The 12,590-nt window shown below is 42.4% G+C and overlaps 1 protein-coding gene across 1 annotated transcript in view; it reads left to right on the top strand.

Annotated features, from left to right (window-relative positions):
* CACNA1I (calcium voltage-gated channel subunit alpha1 I) overlaps nucleotides 1–12,590 on the top strand; it is a 592,517-nt gene that overhangs the window by 233,505 nt on the left and 346,422 nt on the right. Inside the window, 2 exon segments of the mRNA XM_029587119.1 lie at nucleotides 4,198–4,489; nucleotides 11,976–12,364. Coding sequence (XP_029442979.1) covers nucleotides 4,198–4,489; nucleotides 11,976–12,364 — 681 coding nt within the window.

Raw genomic sequence — 12,590 nt, 5'->3', positions numbered from 1 at the left:
TCCATGTTTGCGCAGGGCTCCAAATGAATGGAAGTCAACATTAACAAGCAACATAGCTGCCTTTCAGAAAGAACCAGGAACAGAGTTGCCATACGTCCCAGTTTGAGGTGGCCTAGCTGGTGCCTTGCTGGAAGCTTGCTTTGTTTGTAGGGTTTTACCTTTTCCCAGGTTTTCTGATGGAAAATCTCCCTAATGTCCTTTCTGAAATGCAGAAAAGAACACATTTTATTCCATTCGTTTTATTGCGCTGCATATCCCCCTGTTTCTGAGCTCCCTTAGGACAGGAGAGGCTACGAGAGCATGTCTAGGATGTTGCATAATTTGAGATCATTTTGCAGGTGTCTGTAGGCCACTTCATATATTTAAAATCTCCCTCTTCCCCTGCATCTTTCCCATGTAGAAACCCAAAGTATCTTGCATTTCTTTTCTGTTTTCTTCCAGTGGGCTTATTTATCCATCAGGAAACATCAGCAACTTAATAGGAGGGATTTAGTGTTCTTGTAACCTAAAGTGCTGGCTGTAAGATAACAGGGAGGTTTGTAGACGAGATGAGCATTCCTTTAAGTTAAATCTTTTTTTTATTTTTATTAAGGGTCCAAGCAAAAACATTGCACAGTTAATAGTGATCTCTGTTATATACCATGCAACCATGCAACGTCTAACAATTACATCATAAAATACATTTTTCTCTTCTAAATATAAGCTAATAGCACCTTCACCCTTTCCCTAAAAAGAAACTACCTCTCTCCTCCAATGAACATTCCTTTAAAACATTTTTTCTTTAAAGTCACTGTGTAAAAACATTATTCAGGTTGATGCTCTGGGATTCTGTTCAGACTACATGTTAAAAATCTTTTTTTTTTTTACATACACACAGTCCTTGCACAAAGATAATGCCATAGAAGGAACATTCTTTCTCTAACTGGTATCATCAGACTATAGCCAGAGCCTTTGTCCCTTATCTGTCTGATAGGAGCTACACAAAAATTAGGGGTGTGAATCGTGTGATCGATCGTCTTAACGATCAATTTTGGCTGGGGGGGAGGGAAATCTGATCGTCGTCTTTTTTGTTTTTTTTTAAATTGTTAAAAATCGTAAATCGGGGGAGGGCGGGAAAACCGGCACACCAAAACAACCCTAAAACCCCTCCCGAACCCCCCCAAAATGTTTTAAATTACCTGGGGTCCAGTGGGGGGGTCCCAGCGTGACCTCCCGCTCTCTGGCCACGGCTGCGTTAAGAGAAATGGCGCCGGTGGCCCTTTGCCCTTATCATGTGACAGGGCAAAGGTAGCGCCGGCGCCATTTAGGTTCCTGGCTCCCGATGTCACGCGTTCAGGAGATCGCTCCCGGACCCCCGCTGGACCCCCAGGGACTTTTGGCCAGCTTGGGGGGGCCGTGGGGGTCAGGAGGCCCCCCCAAGCTGGCCAAAAGTCCCTGGGGGTCCAGCGGGGGTCCGGGAGCGATCTCCTGCACGTGTGACGTCGGGAGCCAGGAACCAAAATGGCGCCGGCGCTACCTTTGCCCTGTCACATGATAAGGGAAAAGGGCCACTGGCGTCATTTCTCTTAACGCAGCCGTGGCCAGAGAGCGGGAGGTCGCGTCGGGACCCCCCCCCCCCCCCACTGGACCCCAGGTAATTTAAAATATTTTGGGGGGGTTCGTGAGGGTGGGGGATTTGTTTTAAAGGTTCGGGGTGGGTTTTAGGGTTGTTTTGGTGTGCCGGTTTTCCCGCGCCCTATTTAACGATACAATACAAATGCCCCTGACGATAAATCGGGGGCATTTGTATTGTATCGTGAACTCTAACGATTTTGGACGATTTTAAAATTATCTGACGATAATTTTAATCGTTCAAAAACGATTCATATCCCTAACAAAAATCATCCCCCTTAGTTTTGCATTCTCTTTTCTCACTGCAGTAAATAGATGACAGTAAAGTAAACTTAACCCCTTAATGAAACACATGGGAGCTTGCTACAGGGAGATCTGATTTTTAATACAGTTACTTTTATTGCAACCTTGACACAAAGCAAAGTGGGAAGAGGGGCCCTGTTACTGCTTTAAGGGGGCCGACGTAATAAGACCTGCAGTGAAATTGCCGCTAGTTGTCTGTGCGTATTGGGGCGGATTTTAAAACAATACGCGCGCCGGTACTTTTGTTCGCGCCACCGGCATGAACAAAAGTACACCAGATTTTATAAGATACGCGCGTAGCCACGCGTATCTTATAAAATCCGGGGTCAGCGCGTGCAAGGGGGTGCACATTTGTGCAACCTGCGCGCACCGAGCCCAGCGCTCTCCCCCCACCTTCCCCTCCTTTCCCCTACCTAACCCACCCCCCCGGCCCTATCTAAACCCCCCCCCTTACCTTTGCGCGCGTCGCCGGCAGCCCCGCTCCGTCCTCCATCCTCCGGTCCCGGGGGCGTGGTCCGGAGGCCTCGACCACGCTTTTCTGTGCACTTTCCCGGTGCCGGAAGAAATTAGCGCTGACCCAAAGGTCGGCGCTAATTTCTGAAAGGAAAATGTGTGGCTTGGCTGCACATTTTACTTAGTGAATCGTGCGCATACCTAATAGCGCCCTCAACGTGCATTTGCATGTTGAGGGCGCTATTAGGTGCCGCGGGTTGGACGCGCGTTTTCCTCCCCTTACTGAATAAGGGGTAAGGGAAAACGCGCGTCCAGGGCAGGCTATCGGCCTGAAAGTACGGTAATGTATCGGCCTGAAAGTACGGTAACAATTTAATACAATAAACTATGTGTGTGAGTTAAGTTTGTAAGTTAGGAACAAATTAGGCGATTTGAATTTAACATTAATAAGCATTTGTATGTTACAAGTAACAACTTCTAGTTTGGTGCGTCCTTATTAATCAACTGTTTTTCTCCTTCTCTTTATCTTTATAAAAAGCTTGTTTAAAGAGCCAGGTTTTCAGATTTGTTTTGAATATTTTCAAATTTCTCTGCAGCCTTATTTCGAGTGGCATGGTGTTCCATAGCACGGGGCCAGCCAGTGACAGTGCTCTTTCCCTTACTTGCGTGAGATGTGCTGTTTTGACAGAGGGGACAGTTAGTAGAGCCTTATTAGCAGATCTCAGGTTTCTTGGCGGGACATGTACGTGCAGTGCAGTGTTTAGCCAGTCAGCTTTGTCATTGTGGATTAATTTATGAATTATACATAAAGCCTTATATTGTATTTTGTTCGATTGGAAGCCAGTGTAATTCGGCGAGTGTTCCTGTAATGTGGTCATTCTTTTTTTTGCCAGCCAATATTCTAGCAGCTGAGTTTTGTAATAATTGCAGTGGCCGAATCGTAGATTGTGGTAGTCCTAATAGTAGGGGTCAGCTGAGGGAGGTGAGAGATTCTAAAGCCGGAGGAGTATTTTATTGAAAAGGGGCAGGGTTGTTGCGCAAAATGAAACCCCAGGGTTTTTTTTTCACATATTGGGGGGAGGGGTTGATCAGGCCTTTATGGCCCTTTCAGAAACTGCCTGGGAGCATCAGAATGTGCATCAACATCCTGATGTCCTGGGGAAAATTAACTACAACTCAGGAAAATAAGGTGGCTTGCATTCTTTTATTTCCATAAAATGAACTATCAATAAGTTACTTTGCATGCAGTTTGCTTGCAAAGTCGCTTATTATCATGTTTGCGACATTTGGGGTAAAATGTATTTATTAATTTGTTTAAAATATTTATATGTTACCTTATAACACAGTTCTAGGCGGCTTACAGTTGGTACAAACATAAGTACAAATACAATTAAAACAAAAACAAAACATAAGTTGTTCAATGTAAACCCGAGTGAAGGCTTCTCGCTATACTTCGGTATAAAAAAGAATCTAAATAAATAAATAAAATAAATAAAATAATGAAACAATTGACAGGATTAGACCCTAGAGCCACTAAGAAAACTGACAGCATGCAACAAAACAGTGGGATTCTAAACACGCAGCAAGGAATTTAGCATGTGGTAAATGCCTAACGCAACTTAGTATAAATACATCCCTAAAATGATAAAAAATAAAAAATAAAATCTCATATTTTTTCTGTTTTCTTTACAAAATGACATGAAACGCCATAGACAATTTCATGGACATTGTCTATGTCATTTCAAATAAAATTACATCCCTAGGACTGCTATGCATCATGGTCTGAATGTCAGAATGACTTACTCTGTGCTTATTATGTGTCCACTTCAGGTGGGGTCCTTCTTTATGATTAATCTGTGCCTGGTCGTCATTGCAACGCAGTTCTCCGAGACCAAGCAGCGGGAGCACCAGCTGATGCAGGAGCAGCGAGCCCTCTACCTCTCCTCCAGCACCGTGGCTAGTTATGCGGAGCCGGGAGACTGCTATGAGGAGATCTTCCAGTACGTCTGCCACATCCTACGCAAGGCCAAACGCCGCACGGTTGGGCTCTACACCAGTCTGCAGAGCCGGCGGCAGAGCCGACTGGAGCTGGGCGTCAACGGGAAGGAGAGGAGATATCTGTGTAAGAGCCAGCCTTACAGATACTTATCCAGGATCAATTGTTGCTGCTGTTAATATTTTACATTTATCTCAGTTGCACAGAAAACAGATAGGAATCATAGTCATTCAGCTCTTGCCACATACGATGGTATCCATATCAGTTATGTAAAGAGTTTTGGTAAATGATATTAGGCACACCATAAATAGTTTGGAAAACTAGAGTTGAAGTACTGTGGGAAGGAAAAGGTGCTCCCAGGCAGGCTACCAAATATATTTAGTAGTGCAAGGAGGATACCACAAACCTTTGTGTTCTACCATCTAAGATTTTTATACCAGGCCCCAATTTGAATGCATGGCAGACTGTTTCATGGATGTGGTTTTCCACTCTGACCCTTCCCCCTCCAGATTTAGTGTGCATCCCATGCTCCTGTTGAACCATGTTAGATTGAATAAGATGCTGCATTACACATTTTTGGTCCCATTTAGTATTCTAAAGACTATAATATCCTCCCTTCTTTTCCTTGCTTCAGGCTAAGTATGTTTAATGTAGCCAATCCTTCCTTCAAGCCTTTACTTGATTTGATATATCACTTATTAATCTTCTAGCTCTGTGCTGCATTTTTAATCCCCTTGGTATCTTTCCTGCATTGCAGAGACCAGAATGGATTGTGATGTCCAATATGAGGCCTTGTACATGGGAAGGATGGTTTCAGTGGACCATCTGTCACTTTTAGAAACACTGAAACTTGGAATATGATGGCAGATAAGGACCGTAAGGTCTATCTAGTGTCTTAATACATCTCATCATTCTCCTGGTTTTCTTGACTATCATTAAACATTATCTTTTATGTTTTAGTGTGAAATCTGCAATCCCTCCTAGGTCTTCTTCCACCTCCGTACTGACCAACACACTGTCAGTTAGAGTATATGGTTCTTTCCCCCTTGTTACATCTCCGTGCCAAGCATTCAGTTCAAGTCTCAGCCATTCATCTCTCCCCCTTTTGTGTGCATTGTTCCGCACAAGTAAATGCCATCAAGCATTTTGTGATAGCTCTACTACTTTCTTATTTGCTTAAGTACATTTGAAGCTGTTGTCCATTGGTCCACACGTGTTTGTGCTATCTTTTGCCTTTTTTTTTTTTTTCCAAATGTGATATGTTAGCATTTTAGTTTTATTTGCTTCCAGACATTCTGTCTGGGTTAAATGTCGGGTAGCTCTTCCTCTCCTCATTTTCTGCCCTTCCCCTATCACACCTTCTCGCATGGATACTTGTCAGAGATGGGGCAGGATCTTTCTGTAACCTTGCTCATTAATAGAAGGCAGGTCTAGCATTTATAAAGCACCATTTCCTAGTGTTCATAAAGAATAATTAGTAAAACATTTTGAATAAAGGTACACTTTTTAAAATAGAACCATGTTTCAGAAGATGTCCCCCCCTTTTGAAGTACGCAGAAGTTCCAAAAGCGTCTTTTGAGAGCAAAACTGTGCTGGTGTGCTATTCTACCCTGTATCTGGAAGGATGGACAGACATGGTTTCCCCTTAAATGTGTTCTGTTCCACAAAGAACGCATAGTGAAAGGAGTGGCAGTAGGAGTGGTGCTGTGCAATAACTGTGGGGGCAGCATTTTTTTAAACAAGACCTTCTGATGGCAGGGTTGCCAGCTCTCTGTGGCCAGCTCTGGGCTGTGGACAGAGATTACGTGGCTCATGGCAGAATTCCCATATCAGAATCCAGCAAGTCTGCCCCCCTATTCCTTCCGAGGATCCTTGAAATGAGCCTAAGGATTATGATGGAGATGAGGACCAGAAGTGAGAGAGACATTCCCCAAATGATAAAACTACACAATTACTTCACAACATTGGCAGTAAAGTCCCACAGAGAAATCAGCAGCGGAGACAGAGATGAAGATGGAGGTACACGTAGACATAGATTTTTAAAAGAAGAGTCTGTGCGAATGTAAAATGGCACACATGCGAGAATATGCCATTTTAAAGACAGCAACATATGCGCCTACATCAGGGACCAAGAGCAAAATTACGAGTACGATAAAGAGGAGGGCCAGGGAATTCTGGAGAGGGGCCAACATGTGTGCGCATAAGTTGCTATTTTGAAACATTCCAAATGGCACGTGTAAGTCTTTTACTTGTATACTTACTTCTGCTCAGTATCTAGTGTAAGTGATTGTAAACATCGTAAAAGTAAAAAGAAAAAAAAGACTGAGTAGAGGGTCTGGGTATGATGGGGGAACTTCAGGCTAAAGAGCCAGAAGGCCCTTCTCAAACTGCAGATGGACTGGATGAACTGGTAAACTAATTGGTAAGAGTGGTTATTTCATTGCTGCGCACATGTTATAAAATATGCTGCCTTACGCATGAGAAAGCCGCGGGGGAAAAAGCGTCAAATTAACACAATAAAAATCTACATGCGTATCCTTATAAAATCGGTAGTATAAATATGCAAGTATATGATTTGTGCATGCTTATCCAGTTAATTTCCAATTTATTTGGCTAAGTAGCGCCTTTCCTGCTATTTAGACATACAAATTTGAATTTATCCGAATAAGTAGTGGCATTTATCCGGCTATATTCCAATTTATGCAACTAAGCAGCAGTAGGCCTACATAGCCATATAAGTCTGAAAAGCGTGACTTGTCCATCTAAGTCGCATTTTTTGGACTTATCTGGTATATGCTGCTACTTGGCCAGATAAATATGCAATTATCCGAACTTGTGCGGCTCATGGTTTTTAGATAAGTGAGCATTTATGCATGTATATGTTCTCATATTTTATAACCTGTGCATATCATTTACATGCAGGTTATAAAATTCAGTAGAAAATTACCCTGCGCCCATATACATGTGCATATGGATGCACACAAGCAGTTTTGAAAGTTATCCTCATAAAGGGAAATTCAATAATAGTGGCAGAGAATCCAAGAAAAGGAGGAAATACCTTCTGGTGATAGACTCTGAGATAGGAGGAATACATTTTAAGGACAGAAATGGAGAGAGACCAGAAAGGTTAATTGCCTATCAGGATCTACAGGTAGTAGGGATCCAAAACATATTTTTAGGATTGCTGGGACAAAAATAAGGGAAGAAGAATTTAATGCTACAGTCCACTTGGGGGACAACAAGTCAGTGTGGTACAAGATAATGTCAAAAAATGTGAAGAGGCTCTTAGGTAGTTGTCAAGAACAGGGGTGCTTTCTGAGGATGTTACCTGTATATGGAAGAGAGAAAACCAGCTATGCTATGCAAAGAACTTCAATGTATGACTGACGATCTGGTGCAGGGAAGAGGGGTTTGGATTTCTTGGGAATGGGGATCCAGCTGGAGGAATAATAGAGTTAATACTTCTGATGGCCTGCATCTAGTATTCACTTAGCACTGCTTCTAATGTAGGTAAAACATTAAAATCACAGTTGATAGTAAGCTTGCTCAAAAAGTAAAGTTTTTAGCTGCTTCTTAAACATTTCAAGTCAATTCAGGGCTCTCAACTCATCAGGAAGACAGTTCCAAAAATCTGGGGCAACTACTGAGAAGGCAGGCTTCCGAATTTCACATAAGTGGACCTGTTTAAATGATGGCACCTCTAGCAAAGATCTCCGTGATGAACATAAAGTTCTAGCAGGTCAGTAGGACTTAATCATAGCTGAAATCCATGAGGTAGCTAGTTGAGCCATCAAATTATGGACTAACCAGGCAGTTTTAAACTTAATCCTAAATTGGATTAGGGAGTCAGTGCAAACTCACCAAAACAGGAGTTCTATGTTCCCTAATTGAAAGACCACATATGAGACGAGTGGCGGCATTCTGCAGTAGTTGCAGAGACCTGATTTCAGCAACAGGAAGATCCAAGTATAATATGTTGCAGTAGTCAGTTAGAGGTGCTATCAAAGACTGGGCTCCTGTCTGAAACTCAGAGGGTTGCAAAAGTGCTTTAAGAGGCCGTAATAATCACAATTTATAAAATATGGCTTTAACACTTGATTTGTGGAATGAACGAAAGCTTAGTGTCAATTATAACCCTCAGACTCTTTGCTTGGTCTGAGACCTTTATGACATTCCCATTAATAACCACCAACACTGGTGTGGGGATGGATGCATGATGTTGTAGTAATAAAATCTCTATCTTTGATAAGTTAAGAGCTAATTTATTGAGAGTCAGCCAGGATTTAATTGAACTCATAAAGATGAAATCTTGGTCGAAGTTTCTGACCCTGAGCTATCAACCGGCATATAAAACTGTATGTTATCTGCATAAATTTGGAAGCCCTCGCAAAGGTCAGCTAATATTGAGAAAATAGAGGCTAAATAAATGTTAAATAATAAGCCAACAAGGCTGACTCCTGTGGGACTCCTGAAAACATAGGATACTATTTAGTGCAAGTCCTGTTAAAACAAGCCTGTTTTTTTCTATCCAGGATGTAGGATTTGAAACAATCTAGAACATGACCAGCAATGCCAAGCTCTCATAGACAAATCAAACTCTCGTAGACGAATCAAATGATCGATGGTATCAAATGCGGCTGAGAGATCTAGCATTATCAAAATGTAGTTATGACCATTCCCAAAGCCTCATTTGATCGAGTCGACCAAGGATACCAACAGTATCTCACTGTAGTGTTTAATGATTTTCTAAAACCAGACTGGAATTGATTCAGGACCTCATGATCTTCTACAGACTCTTTGAACCAGGTCAAAACTACAGATTCATGGACAAACAACAGCTGATTTAAGGGTGGCAGGAACATGACCTTCCATCAGATACAAATTTACCAAATGACTAATAGAAGGGGAAATGGACTCTCTAACCATTTTTAGAGTTTTGACCTTATGGATATTCAAGGGTCAGTTAGCCTCATTCATAGTTGTTACAATACCTGAGTCCTGCATGATAGAAGTAGGCTCAAAAGGGTCCCCATTTAACTACAGCCTCCTCCTTGTCACAATATTATGAAAGATGTGAACATGTTCACATTTTAATTTGGATTTTAATAAGCTTTTATATTTAGTCAGTGGTTTTGAGAGAGCTTGAAAATGGGTTTTCAGTAGACAAGTTTGATCATCACCTCCTAGGATAACTCTCTTCTTTGAATCTTAGTTCCCTGTCATTTGTGCTTCTCTAAATTTTTCATCCATCCAGACGAGTTTTCATACCAGCGACTGTAAATCTGCCCACTAACTCCTTATCTTAATGCCCCCTATCATGTCATCCCTATGTTTCAAGATCATTGGCTTCTCTCAGAAAATTCTTCCCTGTTTTCCCACTTGGACTTTACCAGCTTCTGCTCTGTGTTTAGAAGGTTGAGGTTCCCCATCAGGCTCGTCAAACACTTTCCTCTCCTATTTTGAATTTCTCTAGCTAGTTCTGCATCTTAACCTTTTTTATTACTGGGAGTTATTCAGCATATGCCCAGGAACACCCTCAGCATCATGGTACACTTCAAGGTACAAGACTTTCTGTAACCCCTCGTTCCTCTGTATTCTCCTTTGGTACTGCAGTAAAGGGTTTTTCCGATGTATACCGCTATGTCTCCTTCATCCCAGGTCAGTGTCCATTCTTAAGAAATTACATTCTTGTAACTGTGTGTTCTGTTCAGTTTGCTTATTGGACCATTTAACATACAGAATGCAGCATGTTGCATGCTGCATTCTGTATGTTAAAAAACAAATAGTTATTGTCCCTATTTCCTTCCTTTCATTATATTTAACCTCTCTTGCATCCAGAACCCTTCATAACTTGAGCTTTGGAGTCTCCATCTTCCCCATTCCTGCTACCCTCTCTCCCGCTTCCCCCCCACTCAGAGATCTAGGTTATCTACTCTCCAATTTAATCCATAGATCCTACTTGCCAGCATCATCAATTTTTCTGTACTAAGCACCACAGATCCTAAGTCCTTGCTCCAGGATTTTTAACACCCATTTGGCCCTGCACATGACAGGTTAGATCTTTGAAAATTTCGTATGACTTTCTATCTACATTTGTTGCTTAATTATTCAGGATCTCTGACCTAGTTTCATCCTCCTCATTGGTGCCAGTATGTACCTTGACTTCTGCTTGCTCAGCCCTCAGTCTCTTCCTCACTGGCTTGCATTTGCCTGCCATGACCTTTCTGACTCATAAACCAGAAGGCTCAGCTACTGAGTACTTGATGTGGTCACAGTGGCCTAATTTTATGTTCACCTGAGTCATACACATAACCACCTGACTTTCTACCACAACTTTGCTTATTACTTCCTTCATGTAGGAACACAGTTTTTAAGGGATTTAAGAGTCTAAATTTGGTAGTTAGGCTCCTAAACTGGTCCTTTGGAAAATTTACGAAAGCTGAGTCCCTAAATTAATACTGCTAGTTTAATTAGGAACTTAAATTTAGGAGCCTGAAAAGTGGTTGGCCTCAGGGGTGGAGTTAGGCTGGGGAAAAAATTAAGTGCCTAGCATTGATTTTCAGACCTAGGCACCTAACACAGGGGCCTAAATCTAGGCAAATGAATAGCAGAATTAAATTTAGGTCCCTAACTTTTAAGTCTGAAATTTAGATGAACATTCCTCTGAAAATAGGTGACTATCGTGGGACTCTAACTTATCCTAAATTTAGGAGCTCAGCACTTTTTGAATATTAGTTTTACCAGGATCCTTAATTTAGGAGTCTAAAATTAGGCTACGGGGATGGAGTTAGGGCAGGGGAAAAAATGAGGTGCCTCTTCCCCCCTCCTTCCATAAATAAGAGGAAGAGGAAGGGCCCCATTGCTGCAGAGACTGTGAGCATGTGATGGCTTAAAGTCCCCACATTCAGTCACCTGTGCCCAGTGTTGTACATTCAAAGAACTGAGCCGGTGTGTTAGTAGTGGTAGAGCCCTAGTAAGGAGGCATTAACAGTCAGGGAAGAGAGGGGGTGCATATTAGACACCGTCAGTGGAGACTGAGGATGAAGGAGGCATACTTAGTACTGATGTTGGCCAGAGGTTGGGGGGAAATAGGCTCAAATTGTGAAGCCACCAAGGGTACCTAGAGACCTTGCACCAGCCCTATGGATAAATAATAATGAATCTCTCACTTTTTTTTTCTTTTTGCCAAAGTTAAGCCTTTTTTTTTACTTTGTTGCAACTATAAAAAAAAAGGGTGACTCAAAGAAGATTTGCAAGGTGACACAGAAAGGAAGCGTGAGTAACAAGACTTAGCATTCTGTAACAGAAAGTCATTAGCAATACAACTTGAGTTATCCACGGAGCAAAGTAATAGATGGTAGTCCCTATAAAATAAACAATTAAAAGGAATTGCTTTCTTTACTGGTGATACATATAAAGTTTCTCTGTCTTGCCTTACTGCATTCTGGGATGTGCAGCCACGCTTTTTCCGTTGCATAATGCACAGACGTAGGAAATTAAAAAAATGTATCAACTGGGCGGTTGCAGCTGCTCAAGAAGCTATAATAGTGAAATGAAAAAAAAAAAAGAGAAAATGATAACATTCATTTTCTTTTCTGTTTGAATTTTACAGGGCTTTGCCAAAAACACAGCCAACTCGACTACACCCCTCACGCTATTGTGCAGCCTATTGCTGTGACACTATCCTCTGATCTGGGCAGCTGCCCGCAGTGCAAGAAGACTCGGTGGGAAGCGAACCGGAAGCTTTCTGTCCCGGAGAGCTCTGAATCCAAACAGGAGGATGCCCGCGAAGGTGGCAGTGAGCAGAGCAAGTGCAGCGATGGTACCTCGGACCTGGAAAAGGAGGAGGAAGAGGAGGGGGAGGAGGGCTTCTGTGACAGGGTTTGGAGGGAAGTGAGGATCAAGCTGCGGGGGATCGTGGACAGCAAGTACTTCAACCGCGGGATCATGATTGCCATCCTGGTGAACACCATTAGCATGGGGATCGAGCATCACGAGCAGGTGAGAGACCTGTGGCAGCGGGTCACCTGGTACGTGAGACCAAAATGCCTGAAATTAAGTGAAATAGCTTATCTAGATCGTAATCCGCCATTTAAGGTCTAAAGGAAGGTTACTTTCAGCAGTTTATGTAGGGCTAAAGTCTGCGGGTGTTTTGGCCTGAATTTTCAAAGTGGACTTATGCATACAAGTCGGCTTTGAAAATCCCTGGCTTGTGCCGGTACATGTG

Source organism: Rhinatrema bivittatum, chromosome 2 (assembly GCF_901001135.1).
Source record: "Rhinatrema bivittatum chromosome 2, aRhiBiv1.1, whole genome shotgun sequence".
Classification (NCBI taxonomy): domain Eukaryota; kingdom Metazoa; phylum Chordata; class Amphibia; order Gymnophiona; family Rhinatrematidae; genus Rhinatrema; species Rhinatrema bivittatum.
Note: the sequence above shows the minus strand (reverse complement) of the source record. Positions and strands in the feature narration are given on the sequence as shown.